Source organism: Sphaeramia orbicularis, chromosome 5, assembly GCF_902148855.1.
Source record: "Sphaeramia orbicularis chromosome 5, fSphaOr1.1, whole genome shotgun sequence".
Lineage (NCBI taxonomy): Eukaryota > Metazoa > Chordata > Actinopteri > Kurtiformes > Apogonidae > Sphaeramia > Sphaeramia orbicularis.
In genome coordinates this window covers 1492027-1511645 of record NC_043961.1, presented here as the reverse complement: position 1 = coordinate 1511645, position 19619 = coordinate 1492027, and the positions used below count along the sequence as shown (strand labels likewise).

Below are 19619 nucleotides of genomic sequence, written 5' to 3'. Positions count from 1 at the left end.
CTCTGCCTGCATGTTGGAGTTTAGCCCAGTGGACGAAAAAGTTGCTTCGGATTTGGGTACGGGTTCTGACTGTTGTCAGTGCATACGCACCAAACAGCAGCTCAGATTACATGCCCTTTTTGGAGTCCTTGGGACGGGTGTTGGAAAGCGCCCTGAAAGAGGACTCCATTGTCCTACTGGGAGATTTCAACGTTCATGTAGGCAACAACAGCATGACCTGGAGGGGCGTTTGGAGAGGAATGGCCCGCCCAGTCTGAATCTGAACAGTGTTCAGTTATTGGACTTCAGTGCGAGTTGCAGTTTGACCGTAACTAACACCATGTTCGAACATAAGGATGCCCATCGGTGCACGTGAGACCAGGACATCCTAGGTCACTGGCCAATGGTTGACTTTATAGTTGTATCATCAAACCTGTGGCTGTATGTTCTGGACACTTGGGTGAAGAGAGGTGTGGAGCTGTCGACTGGCCATTACCTGGTTGTGAGTTGGATCAGGTAGCAGGGGAAGATGCCGCACAGACCCGGTAGGTTCAAACAAGTAGTGCGGGTCTGCTGGGAACGCCTGGTGGAAGAACCTAGAGGAGGTGAGAGTTGATCTTCAAGTCACACCTCTGGCAGAGCTTCAATTGCGTGCTGAGGGCAGAGGGGAACACTGAGTAGAATGGGCTCTGTTCCACTCTGCCATTGTCAAGGTGGCTGTGGCAAGCTACAGCCATAAGGTAGCTGAGGCCAGTTGCAGAGGTAATCCCCAAATCCGCTGGTGGATACCAGAGGTGAGGGGAGCTGTCAGGCTGAAGAAGGAGGCCTACAGGGCGTGGCTATCCTGTGGGTCTCCGGAAGCAGCCGACTGGTACTGGCAGGCCAAGCGGTGTGCAACCATAGCAGTCACTGAGACAAAAACTCGGGCATGGGAGGAGTTTGGTGAGGACATGGAGGAAGACTACTGATCGGCTCCAAAGAGGTTCTGGAAAACATCCCGGCACCTCAGGGGGAGAAGCCGGCAACTCGCCCACACTGTGGAGGCGGGGAGCTGCTGATGTCAACTGAGGATGTAGTCGGGTGGTGGAAGGAATACTTTGAGGAGCTCATCAATCCCACCAACATGCATTCTGTGGAGGAAACAAAGCCGAGAGACCAGGAGACGGATGGACCAATCTCCGGGGCAGAAGTTGCCGAGGTAGTGAAACCTAGGGGGTTGATGAGATCTGCCCTAGGTATCTCAAGGCTCTGGGTGTTGTAGGCCTGTCATGGCTGACACGCCTCTGAAACATTGCATGGACATTGGGGGTGATGCCTTTGGAGTGGCAAACCGGGGTGGTTGTCCCCATTTTTAAGAAGGGGGACCAGAGGGTTCCAACTATAGGGGATCACACTCCTCAGCCTCCTTGGTAAGGTATACGCCAGGGTACTGGAGAAGAGGGTACGGTCAGTAATTGAGCCTCAGATTGAACCGTGGGCCAGCTCTATAACCTTTGCTAGGGTGCTGAAGGGGGCATGGGGGTTTGCTCATCCAGTCCACATGTGTTTTGTAGATTTGGAGAAGGCTCACGACCGTGTCCCCGGGGGCATCCTGTGGGGGGTGCTCTAGGAGTATGGGGTAGATGGTCTCTTGCTAGTGGCCATTCTGTCCCTGTACCGAAGGAATGAGAGCCAGGTCTGCCAGGACTGCCCTTTGTCACCGGTTCTGTTCATAACTTTTATGGACAGAATTTCTAGGTGCAGCCGAGTACTGGATGGGTTCGAATTTGGTAGCGGGAGGATCTCATCTCTGCTTTTTGATGATATGGTCCTCTGAGCTTCATCGAGTAGTCGCTGGGGCGGTTCCAAAACTAAATGGAAATAAAATGACTTTCTGACAGACTGTGAACAGTGACAACTTTCATCCATTCATGAAATTGATTGGGTTTGAGTCAATAGTTTCTTTAGCCAGAGACATAACTTTTAATAGGACAAGATGCTGGTTTATGTTTCATTCATGTTTGGTTTCATCTCTTATTAACATTGAAATGGTCTTAAATTGGCTCCTGTTTCAACCTTTTCTTGAATGTGTTGCAGCCTGGATGTGAGGAATGGATGTATAAGAAGCAGACTATTGGGAAATGACGGTGTCTTAAGATAAAAGGATGAGATTTGGATCAGATTAAATGCATTTTATCTTCACCAAAGATTGATTGGTGGCATGTTATCATTTTGATAATACACAAAAAATACACATTTGATGTTTTTAATTCTTTATTAATTTTTAAGAAAATTGCTCAAGTACAGAGAAGAAATAATTTTGAAGAATTACAGGATGTAGATATTTGACTGACATTTCGCCAACCTAATACAGATAAAAAGCTTTTATAACAATGTCTAACATGAGAAACATTCAGCCTGATTGTGGTGGGCACAATAAAATTTAGAAAAATTACTTCAGTTTGCAGACTGAATTCTGTATGAAAAGATTTATGCCACTTCCGGAAAATGATCTCATTTGTTAAAAAAAAAAAAGAAAAAAGAAAAAACAATGGGTATAGATACAATGTTTGACGAATAAATAAACATACACAATACTGTTGATCGGGAATTCCGGCACATTTTGTCTCCTTAGGTCCATTTTACATGACCTGATATTTACTCTACTGCTACTGAAAATAAAAGTTCAACATGATGCCATTCACAAACAAAACAAGGACGTCAAAAAAATTAACAAAATAAACACTGTGATGAACAAAAATAATCAACAATATACAGAAAATTGTTAAAAACAAAACTAAAATATAAAATGAAAAGAAGGAAATAAGCATGCCTTCAGGTGCAACTACAGTGTACTTCCTCTAGAGAGCAGTGTGTTCCCATGGTTCATCCGGGTTCCTCCCACAGCCGTTACTGTCCAGTCAGAACCAGGGAACGTAACTGCGTCACCAACTGACGTCGCGTTGGTTTTGAGGGAGGAAATTATTTATTTATAAACTGACGCAAGGGCGCTAAATCTAAAATAAACCGTGAATAAAATGTGAAAATGCATAAATATATTTTGGTGAAGCAGCTGCACGCATGAAAGGTTCGATAATATTTAACTTTCACACAATAAAACTCGTTCCGTTAGCGTTAGTTAGCGTTAAGTTTAAAACGCAGGGAAAGATGACTTGCTAACACTGCCGGGTCGGGCTAGCTACAGCCTAGCATGCTAGTTAGCTGACATTAGCATGATGGTGGCCTCCAGTTCTGACGTTATCATGCAAATACTGTTTGTGTTGGTCTTTTGCAATGCAGTGCTCTGTGTATGTGTGTGATGTATTCCCTTTTAAAGTGTAATTAGGTAAGATAAAACCGTTTACTTAATATTGGCTTGGCTTGGTTAATGTAGCATCCTTTAGCAAGCGGTAGTTTGCTTCGTCAGAACCAGGCTACAACATATTTAGCTCTTATTAGCCGGCTAGTTAGCATACCCAGTGATTTGGGCAATGTAATGCTATTACATCTTTACTTTATCCAGTCTGGCCATTCGCTTAATTGACTGCGTCTTTACCATTGTGTTGCAGAATTATGGCACCCCGTTTGCAGCTAGAGAAAGCAGCCTGGCGTTGGGTGGAAACTGTGAAACCAGAAGAAATTAGCTGGGAGCATATCGAACTAGCATATCGTATTAACCTCCCGGCCTGCAAGAGAGGAGCCTGCAGGTACAATATCAATATTTCCTGTAACATACTCCTGTTTTTTGACCACTAATATGTAACTGTGTTACTTTAAGTGCACCTGCAGAGGTCGATTTAATGTAAATCCAAAGCTAAACGGCTAGCTCTGCACAGACATGCTAATTTGGATCAAAACACTGGTCATTCAGCTCACTGATCAGAATAATGTTAAAAGTTTGCACAGACATGTTGAAGGCGTAAAAGTCATTGAGGTTTTTATCTTAAAGTGAGGTCCAGATAGTACTATCCTGATCATGACTACCGAAATGACAATTACCACGTCATAACAGTATGGTAACCGGTTTTATTGTTTCACTATCAGAAGTTTCATAACATGAGCAAAAGCAGGGTATATATGTACGTCACTGTGCTCACATGTTTACCAGTTATTTTATTATCTTTATACCTAGATGTGTACGCTAGACAGTTACTATAAACACCATCATTTATTTGGCTTAAAGAAGGGATCAGTGTGGTAAACACACAACATACATCCTTAAAGAATGTATCCAATCCTCTGTCTACACCAATAAAGTAATATTTCTATTTGTTAAAAATGCTTGTTAGAAAGTGCTTGTTAGAAAGAGTGCATCAAAGTTTGTGATTGCCTCATAGTTTGCTATGCAGCAAAACCGCCAGTCATGATGAAAATTTATACTGGTCAAGTAAATATTTGTGATTCATCATAGGCAGAAAACAACAGTAACAGCCAATACAGTAAGGAGAAACAAACTGAACTTGGGGTTGGACAGTTAAATGAATAAATAAATTGCAAAATCAAGATTATTTCTTTGTGCGTATTATACTTGTCAGTACTGCACTTGCTTATGTTTTCCTAATCCCAGTAGTGGAATGTGTACTAAAGTGTCTCCCTACTTCGGGAGACACCACATTTCTCTTTTGAGTCATGAGCTGAAAGAGTAGGTGTACACCTGGCCTAGATTATGGCTGTATACGTGTAGGCCGTTGCAGTAAAATAATTTGATCATTGCTTGACTTTACAGGAGAAATTGCAAAGGAAACCCAAACTGTCTTGTGGGTATTGGTGAACAGGCATGGCTCGGGGAGATTGATGAAAATGCGTTCCACAATATTGACGACCCAAACTCGGAGCGTCGGGACAAGGTAACTTTTACATGTGGACACGTTTCAGATTCTTGTAGCACTTCCTTTTGACTCTTCAGTTAAAGTATTGAATAGATTACAAGGCCAGAACTGACACAGTCTTCATACCTATTTATTTTTTCCTTCTTTTCCAGAACACGTTTGTTGGCCTGACCAATTTGGGGGCAACATGTTATGTGAATACGTTTCTGCAAGTATGGTTCCACAACCTGGAGCTGCGAAGGAGTCTCTATCAATGCCACAACTCCAGAGCACAGGAACACAATTCAGAGTCTGGTATGAACAAGCAACGTTGCAGTTTTTTAATATACTGCACGTACCTTTGTATCCTAATTTATCTTCTTACCTGTTTTGTCCTTTTTATTTCTTATCCAGTTACACTCTTATTACAGAATGCCTGCAACAATATTCATCAAATATGCATTCATTTTCATACTGTGAGATGGTTTTGAGGATTTAGCTACATCTCAGTTAACCAAGAATCTCAGTGTTTGCATTTAAGTAAATTGTTGAACTCAACTCAAATTAAAACAGTACAGTATCACAGGAGATAATGGGTGGCACCACTCTTCCTCTCCTTCTCACAATTTTTAGTGTCAGACATTTCATATTTGTTCATACTCTGATGAAGACTACAAAACCTCCTAAATGTTTGTCTGATTGAGTGTTTTTAAGTGAAACTGCCCTGTCAGCAGTGGAATCCTGCAGGCTGGCGTCACATTGATGATAAACCACTTCATCCTCTGTGTCTGTTTCAGATTATGAGCCTCAGTCCATCTGTGAGCATCTGCAATATCTGTTTGCACTTCTGCAGAACAGCAACAGGAAGTACATCGACCCATCAGGGCTGGTGAAGGCTCTGGGTCTGGACACGGGACAGCAGCAGGTAAAACACCGCCCCAATCCAAGCTGGATCCTGTCTGGGTTTTAGAGTTTTCCCGTGGTTTGTAAGACATTTTTGCATGGAAGGGGCAAGAAATTTTTATTTATTTATTTATTTTAACAATACACCTTCACATTGTTTTTGACCTTATTCATTACCTTGTCTATATACAGAAATTTGAAATGCCAGTTAATAAATGAAAAACATTCCTTTGTTCATAGTCATGATGGGTCACGTGAGACAGATTTGACTTTATTAGTGAAAACAACCACTCCAATGATACTTTGCTACTTCAGGATACATTCTGTTAAAATATGGGAATCAACCCTTCACTTGGCTCTGGTTTTCAAAATTATTCTTGAGGAAAAAGTCATGAATCAGTTGAATGTCTCCAAATGACACTGCAGCATCAGTACAACATAGAACTGTATTCGTCGTCTATGTTGGGGAGACTTTTGTTCCTCACAGAGCGATGATTTGAAGCTTTTACTTTCAGGATGCTCAGGAGTTTTCCAAACTCTTCCTGTCTCTACTGGAGGACACGCTGTCCAAACAGAAGAACCCGAACCTGCAGAATGTTATCCAGCGGCAGTTCTGTGGACAGTTCTCCTATGTTACTGTGTAAGGACACTCACTGCTCGAACCTGACACTAGGAGAGTCCAGTTTCAGAAAGTCCAATGTGACAGCATGAGCCAGTGGGAGAAGAGTTTAGTTCTATTGCTAAGTGAGGCTCCACTAAAATTCATTTAATAACATTTACAAATGCACCAAGACGACAAGGTTTAGTTTATTAAAGGGAAGTACAGAGAAGTGTTTACCTGTCTTAACAAACAGGCAAAACTCAAGCATTGTGTGCTGTCTACATCAGCTACAGAATCATGAAAAACAGTCATATGAATGTCAATAATTATATGAATCCGTGTGACATGACATAGTTATGGCCCCAGCTCACTAGGGGAAAGGAGAAGATCATAAAACCTAATGGCCTGAGGTCAAAGCAAAAGCTGTGAGTTTTAACTGGTGGATTTATGTACAAAAATTAATAAAAGATGAAACTAATTTGTTATAAATGACAATGGAGACAAAAAAGGCCAACAGATGCCCCTCAAATCAATAAATTAATAAAACAAAAAGGAAATAAAAATAAATATAACTTAGAGATGAAAACCACTTCCCTTCTAATCCACAGTGAAGTAGAAAGATCCACCTGAATATTTGGTTACGTAGGTTTGTGAGGTGTGATTTTGTTGTCTGGGTTTGGTTATTCCTCAGCTGTAACCAGTGTGGACGATCGTCTGCACTGCCGTCCCGATTCTATGAGCTCGAGCTGAATATCCAGGGCCACAAAAACCTGACTGAGTGTGTCACAGAGTTCCTGAAGGTAACCTCAACCACGACTGCGTGTAATATCAATATATCATATTTCAGAAGAGATGCTTGTTGTGTCAGTGTGTTGTTAATAACAGCTGGTCCTGAATGTTGCAGGAGGAGAAGCTGGACGGAGATAACCGATATTTCTGTGAGAGCTGTCAGAGTAAACAGAATGCAACTAGAAGGATTCGATTGCACAGCCTCCCTCCGACGCTCAACCTGCAGCTCATGCGCTTCGTTTTTGACAGGTCAACAATCTGGAAAAACAGACTCAGCTGGTTAAAAGCTTCCTGATATGACCACAGTATTTTTTACCAACATGTAAACGACACGAATAAGGAAGGTTCCCGACTATTTTGTGTTTTCTGCAGACAAACAGGCCACAAGAAGAAGCTGAACACGTTCATCAGTTTCCCAGAGCAGTTGGACATGGGGCCTTTTTTAGAAGGAAAATCAGGTTGGTAGTTGAAATGTGCACACACAACATCCCCAACAACAGCAGACTGTACTGACAGGACTCGCTGCTTCCCCAGACCAGAGGTGTGTGTACGAGCTGAGTGCGGTGCTGATCCACCGAGGCATTAGTGCCTACTCGGGTCACTACATTGCCCATGTAAAGGATGCCCGAACCAGCGACTGGTATAAGTTCAACGATGAGGAAATCGAGAAGATGGAGGGAAAGAAACTGCAGCTTGGCATCGAGGAGGACATTGGTGAGTCAAATCAAAAGGAGGGTGGTCACCGTTAGAAATGAATGTACGCTTTATGTGTCTTGTAGGATCAAACGGAAGCAACAAACTCACCTAAACCTACCATAGATTTTACATGTTTGTTCATGTGTTTAATCAGTTAAATTGTTATTCTGCTAAAAATAATAATGGTTTTGTTTTTTACTGTTGTGGCCTAAGTTTTCATCATCTCTCACCGCTCAGTCTAAAAGTATTGTATTTAATTTTTGTATTATTTGTATCATATTGTTTAATTGTGAAATCATGGGTACAATGACAATAAAGGCTATTCTATATTCATGTTTTTTCTTGTTCCATAGCGGAGACAGTGAAGTCCCAGACCAGAAAGCCAAAGTGTGGTAAAGGCTACCACTGCTCCAGGAACGCCTACATGTTGGTATACAAGGTCCAAGAGGAGGAGAGCTCAGATCCCTCCAGGGCCAGTGTCGAGGTTCCAGGTGAGTCAAATACAGTGCATTCTAAAAGAAGATGCTTGTGTTTGTATCGCAGAATTAACGTTCCACGTGTCCATGTGTCTGTCGTGTCCCTCAGCCTTCCTTCAGAGGCTGGTGGACCAAGACAACCACAAGTTTGAGGAGTGGTGCTGTGAGATGGCCGACATGAGAAAGCAAAGCGTTGATAAGGGCAAAGCCAAGCATGAGGAGGTGAAGGAGCTCTACGAACTTTTACCTGCAAAAGACGGTCGGTAAAAACATCTCACTGCCCATAGAAACAATGCGAAAAGTGTCTTTATACTGCATGTTGTGAATTTAGATTTGAGGAAGAGACAGACTATGTAAATTATACAGGGTGTGTCCTTGGCTTGCATAAGTTTAGATGGTGTTTGGTGTTCTAGAATCAAGTTTGTTAAGACTTCAAATGAGAAACATTACAAATTTTAAATAACTATATTGTACCAGAGGACTGAGCAATGTGGCAAAAATATGGTTACAATATTTTCTGTGTAACTAAAAAAATACATCCAAACTCTTGCACTGCCTGTTCAACCCTCCATAAAAGGTCAATGTTCCAAGTAATGGTGTCAGTTTGTCCCCTGTGTACTGCCTGTACGTATCTAAAAAAATTAAAACAACAACATTTATGAACTCTTCTGTTATAGCCATTTGGGTAAAGATTTCTGAATTTGCGTGGTGGTCTTGAATGCATCATTGCATCTGTTGACATCTATGCTGTTTGTGGTTCAAGACCATCTTAACAGTTGGCCTTTTCAGAATTCACAAAGTGCCCTGAACCCCTCAATTTTATCATTTTCAACCTTAATTTTTTCACACTTCAGCTTTGAGACTGTTTTACTGCCCAGTCCTGTATTAACACAATTTTTATGATCATACTTGAACCAGCTGGAGCCATTAGATCTGGAACATGTCCCGGTAGCTCTCCACACTGATTTTACATGAATTTGGTGTAGGTGGAGCTCAGCATAGCTTGGATGCTTCACCTTAACCTTTAAATAGTCGAATAAATGCACTGATACAGAGTCAGAATGAAGTCTGATTTAGGAAACAAGACAAAAAGGAGTTTAATGTTGATTGGAGAGTGCTGTGGTTTACATTGATCATGTTGATTGTTCTATGGAGGCTGTATATAAAGGGAACTATGCAGACTCAGATGTGTTTGACATGTTTACCTGTCTTCTGTCCACAGGCGAACCATATGAGTTCATCTCTCTGGACTGGCTAAAGAAGTGGCTGGACGACGCCACTGCTACGAAGGAAATTGACAACTCCCTGTTTCTCTGTTCACATGGGAAACTCCATCCTGACAATGTGGGAGAGTCCAAGAGAGTTTCTCTGCAGGCAGCGAAGCTCCTGTACGAGCGCTACGGTGGAGGACCGAGACTGGACAGTGAGTCTCACAGAGGGGGGGGTTCAGATCCAGATTATCTGTGAGGGGTTTGTAAATCCATGATGGTTGTTTGGTTTTACATGACCTGTGGTTATTTTCCTATGGTTTTTTTTTGTGTGTGTTCAGGCTCGTCTCTGTGTAGAGAGTGTGTTGGCCAGCGATGCAGAGTGCTGCGACTTAAGAACCAGCTTAACGAGGACTACAAGGAGGTCTCCAATCTGGTCAAACGTACACCTAGGTAAACACACTGCAGAGGAGTAATACATGTGATTGGACTATAGTGTTCCATCTTCATTAACTAATTCCCCCTCTGTGTGTCAGCGGTGAGGGATACTGGGTCGGTAAAGCTTCTCTGCGCAGTTGGAGGCAGTTGGCTTTAGAGCAGCTGGAGGAGGACGAACACAAAACCAAACACAGCAACGGAGAGACCAATGGACAGGGACCACACTCCAACAGCAGCAAAGGTACTGGGCTCGCTGGGATGATGAGGGGCCTTTCCATTTTACTCTGTTTGTGCATTAACTAGGCTAAAGGTTGTATTTCTACTTTCAGCTACTTAAAAAATGTCCTAATATAACCATTAAACTCTAATTTCAGAACCAGAATACTTTATTAATCCCAGAGGAAATTATTTTGTGTTACAGTTGCTTGATGCAAGTATAATTTAAGTAGCAGGAAAGACAGTATTAATATTATATTACTATATATATATATATATATATATATATATATATATATATATATATATATATATATATATATATACACACACACACACACACACATACAAAAAAGAGCTAAGGTAACAGAGCTATTATGTAAACTATCAGCTGACAGAGCATGTCAACATTTAAGACCCAGTGTTATTTTGAGCAACTGTCAAAATAAAAGTATAAGTTTTAGTTTTTTGAAAAAAACTTGATGATACCATACTGCAGATGTGTGTAAACAATGAGCTTTATACTTTATTTAGTCACTGATACAGTCTGTGGATACATTGTGTTGGTTCGTTGGTGGTTTTGGTCATCAGTGTGTTCTGGTACCAGACTGACCCCTGCTGGTCAAAGTCAAGAATAGCAAGATGACACAGAAGGACTAAAAAAATCTCAGATATTTGGTACATGATACTGCATTTACCGTACATTTCTCTGTATTGATGAATGTTTTCTGTGTTTGCTCATAGAATTCAGCTCAGAGCTCTCAGAGGGCAATGAGGAGGAGATGAAGACATTTAATGAAGACATCGTTTGTAGTCACGGTAACAATACTCTGTTTTCACACCTCCTCCAGTTCTTCAAGCTCTGTAACTTCTGTGTATTGTGGTTCTTGTTCATTGATGTGAGACTCTCGCTGCAGGAGGTCTGAGCATCATGGATACTGAACGGAAGCTGGTCTCCACTGAGGTCTGGACCAAACTGAGGGCCTATTTTGCCAAAGCTCCTGAGTTCACGCAGAGCCAAGAGCCCTGTCAGCAGTGTCTGGTGAGAACGTACTAGAGCTGACAGGAAGTCATATTTACACTGTCAGCATGAAATGAACGGATGCAATACAGAGCAAAATAAAAATAACTGTTCAAATGTTCAGTTTGTGTCGTCATGACGTGATGTTCAGATGAGCATCTGCAGACAAATGACAATTCCATATAGATGATAAGAAACTGAAGTTATTAATCAAAATAAATAGAATGAGTACGATAAACAGTAAATCACCAAATCAGAGATGACAGGTACACTTTTACCATGCTATTCTTTATGTCTTATGTTGTTTTCATCTTGCATCTTACATCATGTTTGTCTTGTTTTTGTTGTTTTTGTGTCTTATGTTTTCATATTTTATGGTGTTTTATGTCTTGTTGCATTTTTTATGAAGCTTTGCCTTTTTCCATTTCCATCATATGAATAATTTACTCTTTCATTTAGGATCAAAAAAGTAAAAATGCAACATGAAAACCACCTAAAATACATCATTAGTCTAAAACTTGAAAGCATATTTGACAATCACTGTGATAATAATGATAACTGTGAGACTATTTGTTGCTGTATTGTTCGTCTCTACAGGTACTCATCCTATATGTGTAGAGATACACTGTCCTTCTCCTTAAAATGCAGCAACTCTACTCAGTCAAGAAACACAAACAATATTGAGTCTAAAATGGTGAATGTTGCATTTAAAGGTTATTTGTTAAATTTTAACTCACAGTATTATCCCTGTAGAGAATTTGGGTCATTGCGTAGTACCCTTAATACACACACAGGACCTACAGTTAGCATTAGCACATTGCACACATCAGGAGCATTGAGCTGCCTTCAAAGGCGCTCACAGACCAACTCTAGATCATCATCAGCTCCGTGGTCAAGGACAGTGACAGGAGAATTAACCTATATGTACCTGGTTTTAACCACTATCATTAACCAGGGGTTAATTTCTCTCTTTTTGTCCAGACTTTAGAGCAGGAGGAGAAGGACAATGAGGCCGTCAGTAAGATGATGGCCTTAGACCAGAAGAACCAGCTGCTCAACCTGTTCCATGAAAAGAACCGGCCAACGCTCACCAAGTGGCCTCAGGTACAAACAAACACAGAGCTCTCAGAAACCTCAGCAGGTAAATAATGTTAGTGTTACACCTAGAATCAAACCTCAGTGACAAACATTCAACTATGTGTATATGAGAAATGAGAAAGGAGTTTAACGAGGAACTTTGAGATAAAGAATTTGGAATACACAGATGTAGAGGGAAGCTATGTGGAAGGAAAACTCGGAGGTAGCAATGGAGGTTAGAACCACTGTTAAAGAACCACTGGGGTAAAAGAAAAAAATAAACATATTTTGTACAAATAATCTGAAAATCTGGTTAAATGTGGGTGATTCTTGTATAAAATTGGCTCCATTAGGGACACCGGTTCAGAATGAAGTGGTTTTAAGGGCACAGATGTAAAAATGAATAAATAAATAAAACTGAATTAATTAATTATTAATTTAATATGATTTTGTTGAATAAATTCTGTTTTTTCTTTCTCCTCAGGGTACAGATGTACTTTACGTAGTCCCTTTGTTTTTTGTGGATGAATGGAGGAAATTCATCAGGTACGATTGTAATGATTCTGTTCCAGTGCCTGAATAAAATAGCTCATAATCAAGTGTTTGTTAGTTTTGGTTTTTGATTCTAGTTTATTTCTCATTTTACTTTCATTTTGATTCATTTGAGTTTTTCCTCAGTTTTAGTTTTAGTCTAAGTTTTTCCATGTTTCATAAGGAAAACATTAATTAACAGAAGGTGATAAGGGTTGGATGCAAAAAAATGTTCACACCATCGTTTGCTTAAGATGTTTTATTCTTCAACATGAACCATTAATATAGGAGGAAAAACCACACCTCACAGATTCTTTTCATGTTCACTAGAGTTTTCATTCAGTCTTTTGTTTCTGGAAGTTTTTTAATTTTTATGTCAGATAATGGAGTTATTTTTGCTCCATAATCGTTTTCCTGGACTGGAAATCCAGCTGTGTTTTCTGTCTTTGTGCAGGAGACCAACTAAATCCTCTCCAGTGTCCAACGTGGGAAACAGTCTGCTGCTCTGTCCACACGGAGGTTTCATGTTCACGTACGACTCCCTGGTTAATGGAGATGCACAACAGTGAGTTCTGATAATTCACACTTCATACAAAAGTACCAACATATTAAACTCTCTAATCTGGCAGATTAGTTATGTCAAAAATGCCTCCATACAAACTCAAACTTTGAATAAAGAAGTGAAACAGTTAAACAGACGTCTCAGAAGAAGAAGTCTGTACTTGGTTCTCTCAAAGTTTTTGTTCTTTTCATAGCTGGTTGTTTTTACTCTTTTGACTAACATGCTTATTGATACTCATTATTCACTTCACTAAACCTTCACGATTTAAAACAGTTTAGTCTCATAGAATAGAATAGCCTTTATTGTCATTGTGTGTACAGTGAAATTAGGAGTGGCCCTCCAGTCAGTACAACAATATTAACAAAAAAAAAAAAACTTCAGAAAATAAGAACAGAGCAAATATAAAATGACAAACTAAAAATAAGATAAGAAAATGGAATATAAAAGATTACAAAAGTGATATAAGAACAGAACTGAAAGAATAAAAATAAAGAATTGATATCAAATATGGACACAGTATTAACAATATTAACGGTATGTAACAGTATGTATATCTATTAACAATATTAACAGGATGTATACTTACAAAAACAGTATGTATATCTGTGAACATCATGTCAAATCTCGGAGCTGAACTTGACGTCATGTGAATAAAAGCTGCTGTGGTTTCATGTTATTGTGTTTGTCCTGCACAGTATAGCTCTGCTCTGGCCCAGTGAGTGGGAGGTCATCAGTCGACTCTTCATCGTGGACCACTCGATTTCCATCCACTTGTCCCAACAAACCACGCCCACCGGACCCACAACCCAGTACACAACACAGCCAGGTAAGAAAAACCAGTATCTGCTTCATGTAAGACGGAGAGGCAGGTCCTAAGAATTGTGTATATTGTCATTTTGATAGTGAAACATCCTCACAGTGTTGTTTAATTAATGTGACATTCTGTGTTGGTGTGATGGTCTTTGCTCAGACCTTTGTTGGGAGTGCAGAGAAGGCTTTCTTTTCCAACAGCAGAGAGACCTCAGAGAGTACACCCAGGCCACCATCTACATCCGCAAAGTCATAGAAGACAAGAGGGTAAGAAACATCATTTTTCCAGAGGAGGGACATAGTGTTGTCACTGAGCCCGTTTACATGACCACAAAAGTCCGATAACTGGAGTAATCAGATAATCATAATAATCAGATCTGACACGTTTACAGGCACTTAAGAAATATGATCATAAATAAACCCTGGGTTAGATGTGTCACTCCATTATCAGATTTCTTTCATAGTTCATGCATACATAATGATGGTAGCATCAAACTTCCTGTTATTATCTTTCGTTCACGTTTGACTACGTAACTTTCATTTTCTGCTATTTTAATTGTTTTTACACGAGTGGATTTAAAAGAATGAAATAAAAAAAATTAACAGGTGTACATGCAGGAAGACAGTGAAGTATTGGGGAGTAATCCAGGTGTGTTAATCTGATTTCCTATAATCAGATTACTGCTGTTATCTGATAAAACATATCAGATTATACTGTTTCCATGATCCCTTGAATAATCTGATAACTGCGGTAATCGGATAATTTTCCAAGTATTAGAGTGCATGTAAACGAACTCACTGATGTATTCACATTTTTCCTTTGTCTTGTTGTTTGTAAGAAATGAAGAGTTTTTAGCTTGTTTGTCGTGTTTTTCTGTGTGATTTTAGCTTGTCTTATCTTGTTTCTGAGTTGACCACATTGATAAAAATACTCAGATGAAGATCCTTTGTCGTAGAGGTGGACGTCCACGTTCATGATGAGCAGGAGAAACACATGCTCTTAAACATCTCATTAGGAATCTGTATTTTTCAGAGTTAACATAGTCACTGTGGATTTTTTTGTCCACACCTGAAGATAACACCTACACATCTGTTTTCATGTGTGCAGATGATCAAGGAGGCAGCTCCAGAGCTGAACGCCAGCAGCTCGGAGGCAGAGGAGGACAAGGAAGAACAGCCCAAAGTGGATGGAGAAAAAGACCCTGACTTTGGCCAAGTGAGTCCAGAGTGAAGGCAAACACCACTAATACACACTGACTTTGAAATGAGAACATCAGTCATTACAAGTACATTCTGACACCCCTAAGACGTGTCACATGACCAGGAGGATGAAGCTGACACCAGAGATGGGAATTATTTCAAATTTCTGGAATAACACGTTTCCTGCTGTGAACGTAGTCAGTAGTATAACAATGAAGACCCCAGTGAAGCTTTTACCCCTACCCCATTCATCACCAAGTGCCATTCAATCAGGGATTGTAATACCAAGTCCTATGAGCTCAACAGATCTACGCATGCGTGGCGTACCTTTTTTTTTTTTTTTTTTTTTTTTCTTTACAGCGCCATCGACCCAAACCGCCATCAAGCCAGGTAAGTAGTCGCCATCGATCCAAACCTCCATTGTGGGCCTATCAACGAAACATCAGCGAAGCAGGGTGCCCACCTGAAGACCCCAGTGAAGCTTTTACCCCTACCCCACTCATCACCAAGTGCTGATCAATCAGGGATTGTAATACCAAGTCCTATGAGCTCAACTAGTAGTATAACAATGAAAAAGTAGAAGCAGAATGTAAACCTCAGCAGCTGCATCAGAGGCACAATGACTCCCCTGTCATGTGACCAGGACTCAGCCAATCAGGGAAGGACACAGTGACCAAAACAAAGCAGTTCAATGTGTCTATATCATCATCTCTAAGGACATTCAGATTGTCTAACTTCATCCAAATTAAATATGTAGATATCAAAGTGAAATCTAGTTTGGTTCATTTTATAGTTCAAAACCGTATTTTGGATGAGTTGGACTCCTTTAACATTTTCAGGAGTGGAAAACACCCTAAAAGTGTTTCTGCCCATAATGTAACACAATCCATAAGAGACTCACAGTCATACACTTTCTTCAAATCACAACTTAAACATTGGATGAAGGCAAACCAAACCTGTGACCATCAGTAGACTGTCGTCACTGTGTTGTTCTGTGTGTTTTTAGGATGTTTTGTCTTTTGTCAACTGTCTTTCCTGTCACCTGCCTAGAGACTACAGATGGAAATGACACTGCTGTTACAATCTGGCATATTTACAGCTGCAATTGTTGAAGATGTTCATTAATACGCACTGTCCCAAATAAATAAATAAACAAACAAACCCCAGATTTGCAAAAAACAAGTAGTGTGAACAGATTGTAATTTGCCCAAAACAAAGTTCCCTTTTGTCTCAATAAATGAGGTCTTAATGTTAATTAAATGGAACAAAGGTTGTACATCATAAAATGAACAGCTCAGTCGTATAAATCAAACGTGTCCCTGTTGGATCAGTCAGTATCAGGTCCAGCTGAAACTACAACAGTCCAATCATCGATGTGGATAAATGAGCTGTCGTGTTTCAGTCGCAGGATGGAGCAAAGCGGCAGAAGCTGAGTGACAGCAGCCCCGCGGTGGCCCCTGTCATATCAAACAGCAGTTTGACCAAACAGGGAGGAATCAGAAGAAGCACCCGACACCGGAAACTCCGAGGAGAGAAGGCACTTATTGTCTCAGCCAATCAGACACTCAAAGAGCTGAAAATACAGGTGACAGTAATGAACCCACCGTCACAACATTTATGACAGAATCCAAATGTGTCTGTTGACCAACCATACTCTGCGTATGTTTAACCTGTAGATCATGCACGCCTTCTCTGTGGCGCCGTTTGACCAGAATCTCTCCATTGATGGGAAGAGTCTAACGGACGACACGGCCACTCTGGGCAGCCTGGGCGTCATCCCCGAGAGCATCATCTGTCTAAAGGTACACCACGCTGAGAGGGGCTGTCACGTCCTAGAGCAGGGCTGTCAAACATACGGCCCATGGGCCAAAACCGGCCCACCGAAGGCTCCAATCCGGCCCGTGGGATGAATTTATGAAATGAAGTTAGAATGTTCAAACCATTTCAGTTCAGCTTCCACATACAGACCAGTGTGATCTCAAGTAAAATAGTAGCATAATAACCTAGAAATAATGACAACTCCAAATTTTCTTCTTGGTTTCATGCAAAAAAAGTCAAATTACATGATGAAAATATTTACATTTACAAACTATCCTTTCACAATAAAATGTGAATAACCTGAACAAATATGAACAAGCTGAAGCGTCTAAAGAGAAGTTAGTGTAATTTCACTAATATTCTGTCCGTTACTAAATGTTTTGTGCATTTGTAGATCCACTGTGATCTGTAGGTTATGCTAATAATAAGCAGAGACATAATATTGTTGAAATTGGACTTACTTTTTTTTTAAGAAATTACAGATTGTACCTGGTTGTTCAGGTTTTTCCACATTTTTAATAATGTAATTTTACTTTTTTCACACTAAAACAAACAGGAAAAACTTAGAGCTGTCATTTATTTGTAGGTTATTATGATGTATTTTACTGGTCTGACCCACTTGAGATCAAATTGGGTTGAATCTGGAACCTGAACTAAAATGAGTTGACACCTCTGTCCTAGAGCCTCTTCCCAGTTCCTAATTTTTACTGTTTTACAGAAGTCAGTTTGATTGAAATCATGACATGAATCTGTATTATACAAACCACAGCAGCAGAACTTAAAAATTGAAGTTTTCTTCAATCAGAGGGTGTAATAGTTATTTAAAATGATCAAATGCATGAACAAACTCGTGTATTCAATAAATAATATTTCTGACATCCGTACATCACCTGCTGGACACATTCTGCCACACTGGGAATTGAACTGAAAGTTGATCATAGTTCCTGTGTCTTATGAATTCAGCTTTCTGAAGCCTGCACATACCGTCTTTGTGTATTTAGTGAGTTTTTTATGTGTATTTTTGGGGGTTATTTTAGCACATTTTTGTATATTTTAACATTTTTGTATATTTTTTGTGCATGTTTGTATATAATAACTCTGAGGCCCATTGGACTGTTATTCATTTGAATGGAAGGTCTGGAATTTGACCCACGGCAACAGAAAAACGTCTTAAAAGTCACAAATTAACTTCATCAAACCTGCGAATACACTGGAGTTTACATGAACACCTGTCTGTCACATCATAAAATAGAGCGGCGCTTTGGAACTGAATTATACAGATGTTCCACGCCTCATATTTAACTGGCTTCTGTTCAGAATGGCGGCTCTGAGGTGAGGAGTCGAGCAGCTACAACCTGAGAAATAAGAAGAGAGGGGGTTTTGTTTTTATGAACTGTTGTTTCCTTCCAGGCCGATGAGCCAATAGCAGACTACGCCGCGATGGATGACGTCTATCAAGGTAAATACTGTTGTTATTGACGTTAAATAAAGTGAAACCACCGTTCTCTAAAGTTGGCTGTCTGTTTCTTCCACAGTGAGGATGCCTGAGGAGGGATTCAAAGGTGAGCGTCCAGGTTCACTGCTTCTTCTCATCAGCTTTGGTTTCCTTAATGACAGAAGTCTGTGTGTTCGTTTCCTCCGCTGTAATTACTTAAAGGGTGATTCTGATCAAACTGACCCTAACTCTGTCTGTTTCCTCATCGCCTGCAGGCACTGGGCTCCTCGGACACTGAGGAAAACTGACAGATGACACATGGAAGTCTAAAAGAAGCTTGAATACGTCAAGTGTCCATATATAAATAAGTGCTTTAATTTGTTTTGTTTTTTACGTTTTTTCAGTAGGCTTTCTTTATTAAAACTGTGACTATGTTGCAAAAGAGCTGTTTTTTCTCGACGTAAAGGTTAGCTGGCTTTTGATATTTAAGATTCCTCATGGTCCTGAAGAACTCTGTGGTCCCGCTGCTGGACTGACGGAGATAAGCGAGTCTCTCACTGCAGTTAGACTCTATACGACTTTGAATTAAAAAAACAACTGAGGTTTTTGACACTTTTAAATTATGACAGGAGGAGAAATTGAAAACCGATGTTCTTCCTTTCCATCACATGGATGTTCTTGTAATTACTGCAGATTTTACAGGTCTGTCGAATGAATGCACGAGTAACTGTAAAGTATTAAGAATATACCTGCTCCTAAATGTTAGAACATTTATTACCTCTACAGTCGAAGCATATACTTTCCATAATCTCCACGTGGCGTTTAGAGTTACATACTTAGCTACACGTATGTATAAAGGCCGATTCCAGTGCAAACCTCGTGAGCTCAACGTGAGAACGGATGCAAGCAGTGATATGTACTGTTCTTTTCACTGTTTTTTCTTATGGACAATAAAGTTATTTTCAAATCAATCAAATGTCTTTCTTCACTGTCTTTCACTGCAGCTGAAGCATTGAGTTTAGTGCAATTGATAATCTGAATTGACAATCTGCCTTATTTATACAAAGAAAAG

At 40.2% G+C, this 19619-nt stretch overlaps 1 protein-coding gene across 3 annotated transcripts; it reads left to right on the top strand.

Annotated features, from left to right (window-relative positions):
• Window positions 1-2899: 2899 nt before the first annotated feature.
• usp48 (ubiquitin specific peptidase 48) lies at window positions 2900-19518 on the top strand. 3 transcript variants are annotated; one of them, XM_030134219.1, is made up of 28 exons: window positions 2900-3046; window positions 3528-3665; window positions 4685-4805; window positions 4940-5081; window positions 5564-5691; window positions 6185-6309; window positions 6962-7070; window positions 7175-7308; window positions 7432-7517; window positions 7594-7773; window positions 8109-8246; window positions 8341-8490; window positions 9454-9654; window positions 9781-9888; window positions 9972-10118; window positions 10838-10912; window positions 11011-11135; window positions 12096-12218; window positions 12676-12737; window positions 13177-13287; window positions 13980-14110; window positions 14255-14361; window positions 15203-15310; window positions 16697-16879; window positions 16971-17096; window positions 18523-18571; window positions 18648-18674; window positions 18823-19518. In XM_030134219.1, the coding sequence occupies exons 2-28, from the start codon at window positions 3532-3534 to the stop codon at window positions 18843-18845; spliced, it is 3153 nt and encodes a 1050-aa protein (XP_029990079.1). In that variant the 5' UTR covers window positions 2900-3046; window positions 3528-3531; the 3' UTR covers window positions 18846-19518. The 3 variants fall into 3 exon arrangements, with proteins under 3 accessions (XP_029990079.1, XP_029990078.1, XP_029990081.1); XM_030134218.1 differs by lacking the exon at window positions 2900-3046 and adding an exon at window positions 3059-3304; XM_030134221.1 differs by lacking the exon at window positions 2900-3046 and adding an exon at window positions 3059-3304 and having other exon boundaries at window positions 9781-9892; window positions 9976-10118.
• Window positions 19519-19619: the final 101 nt, after the last annotated feature.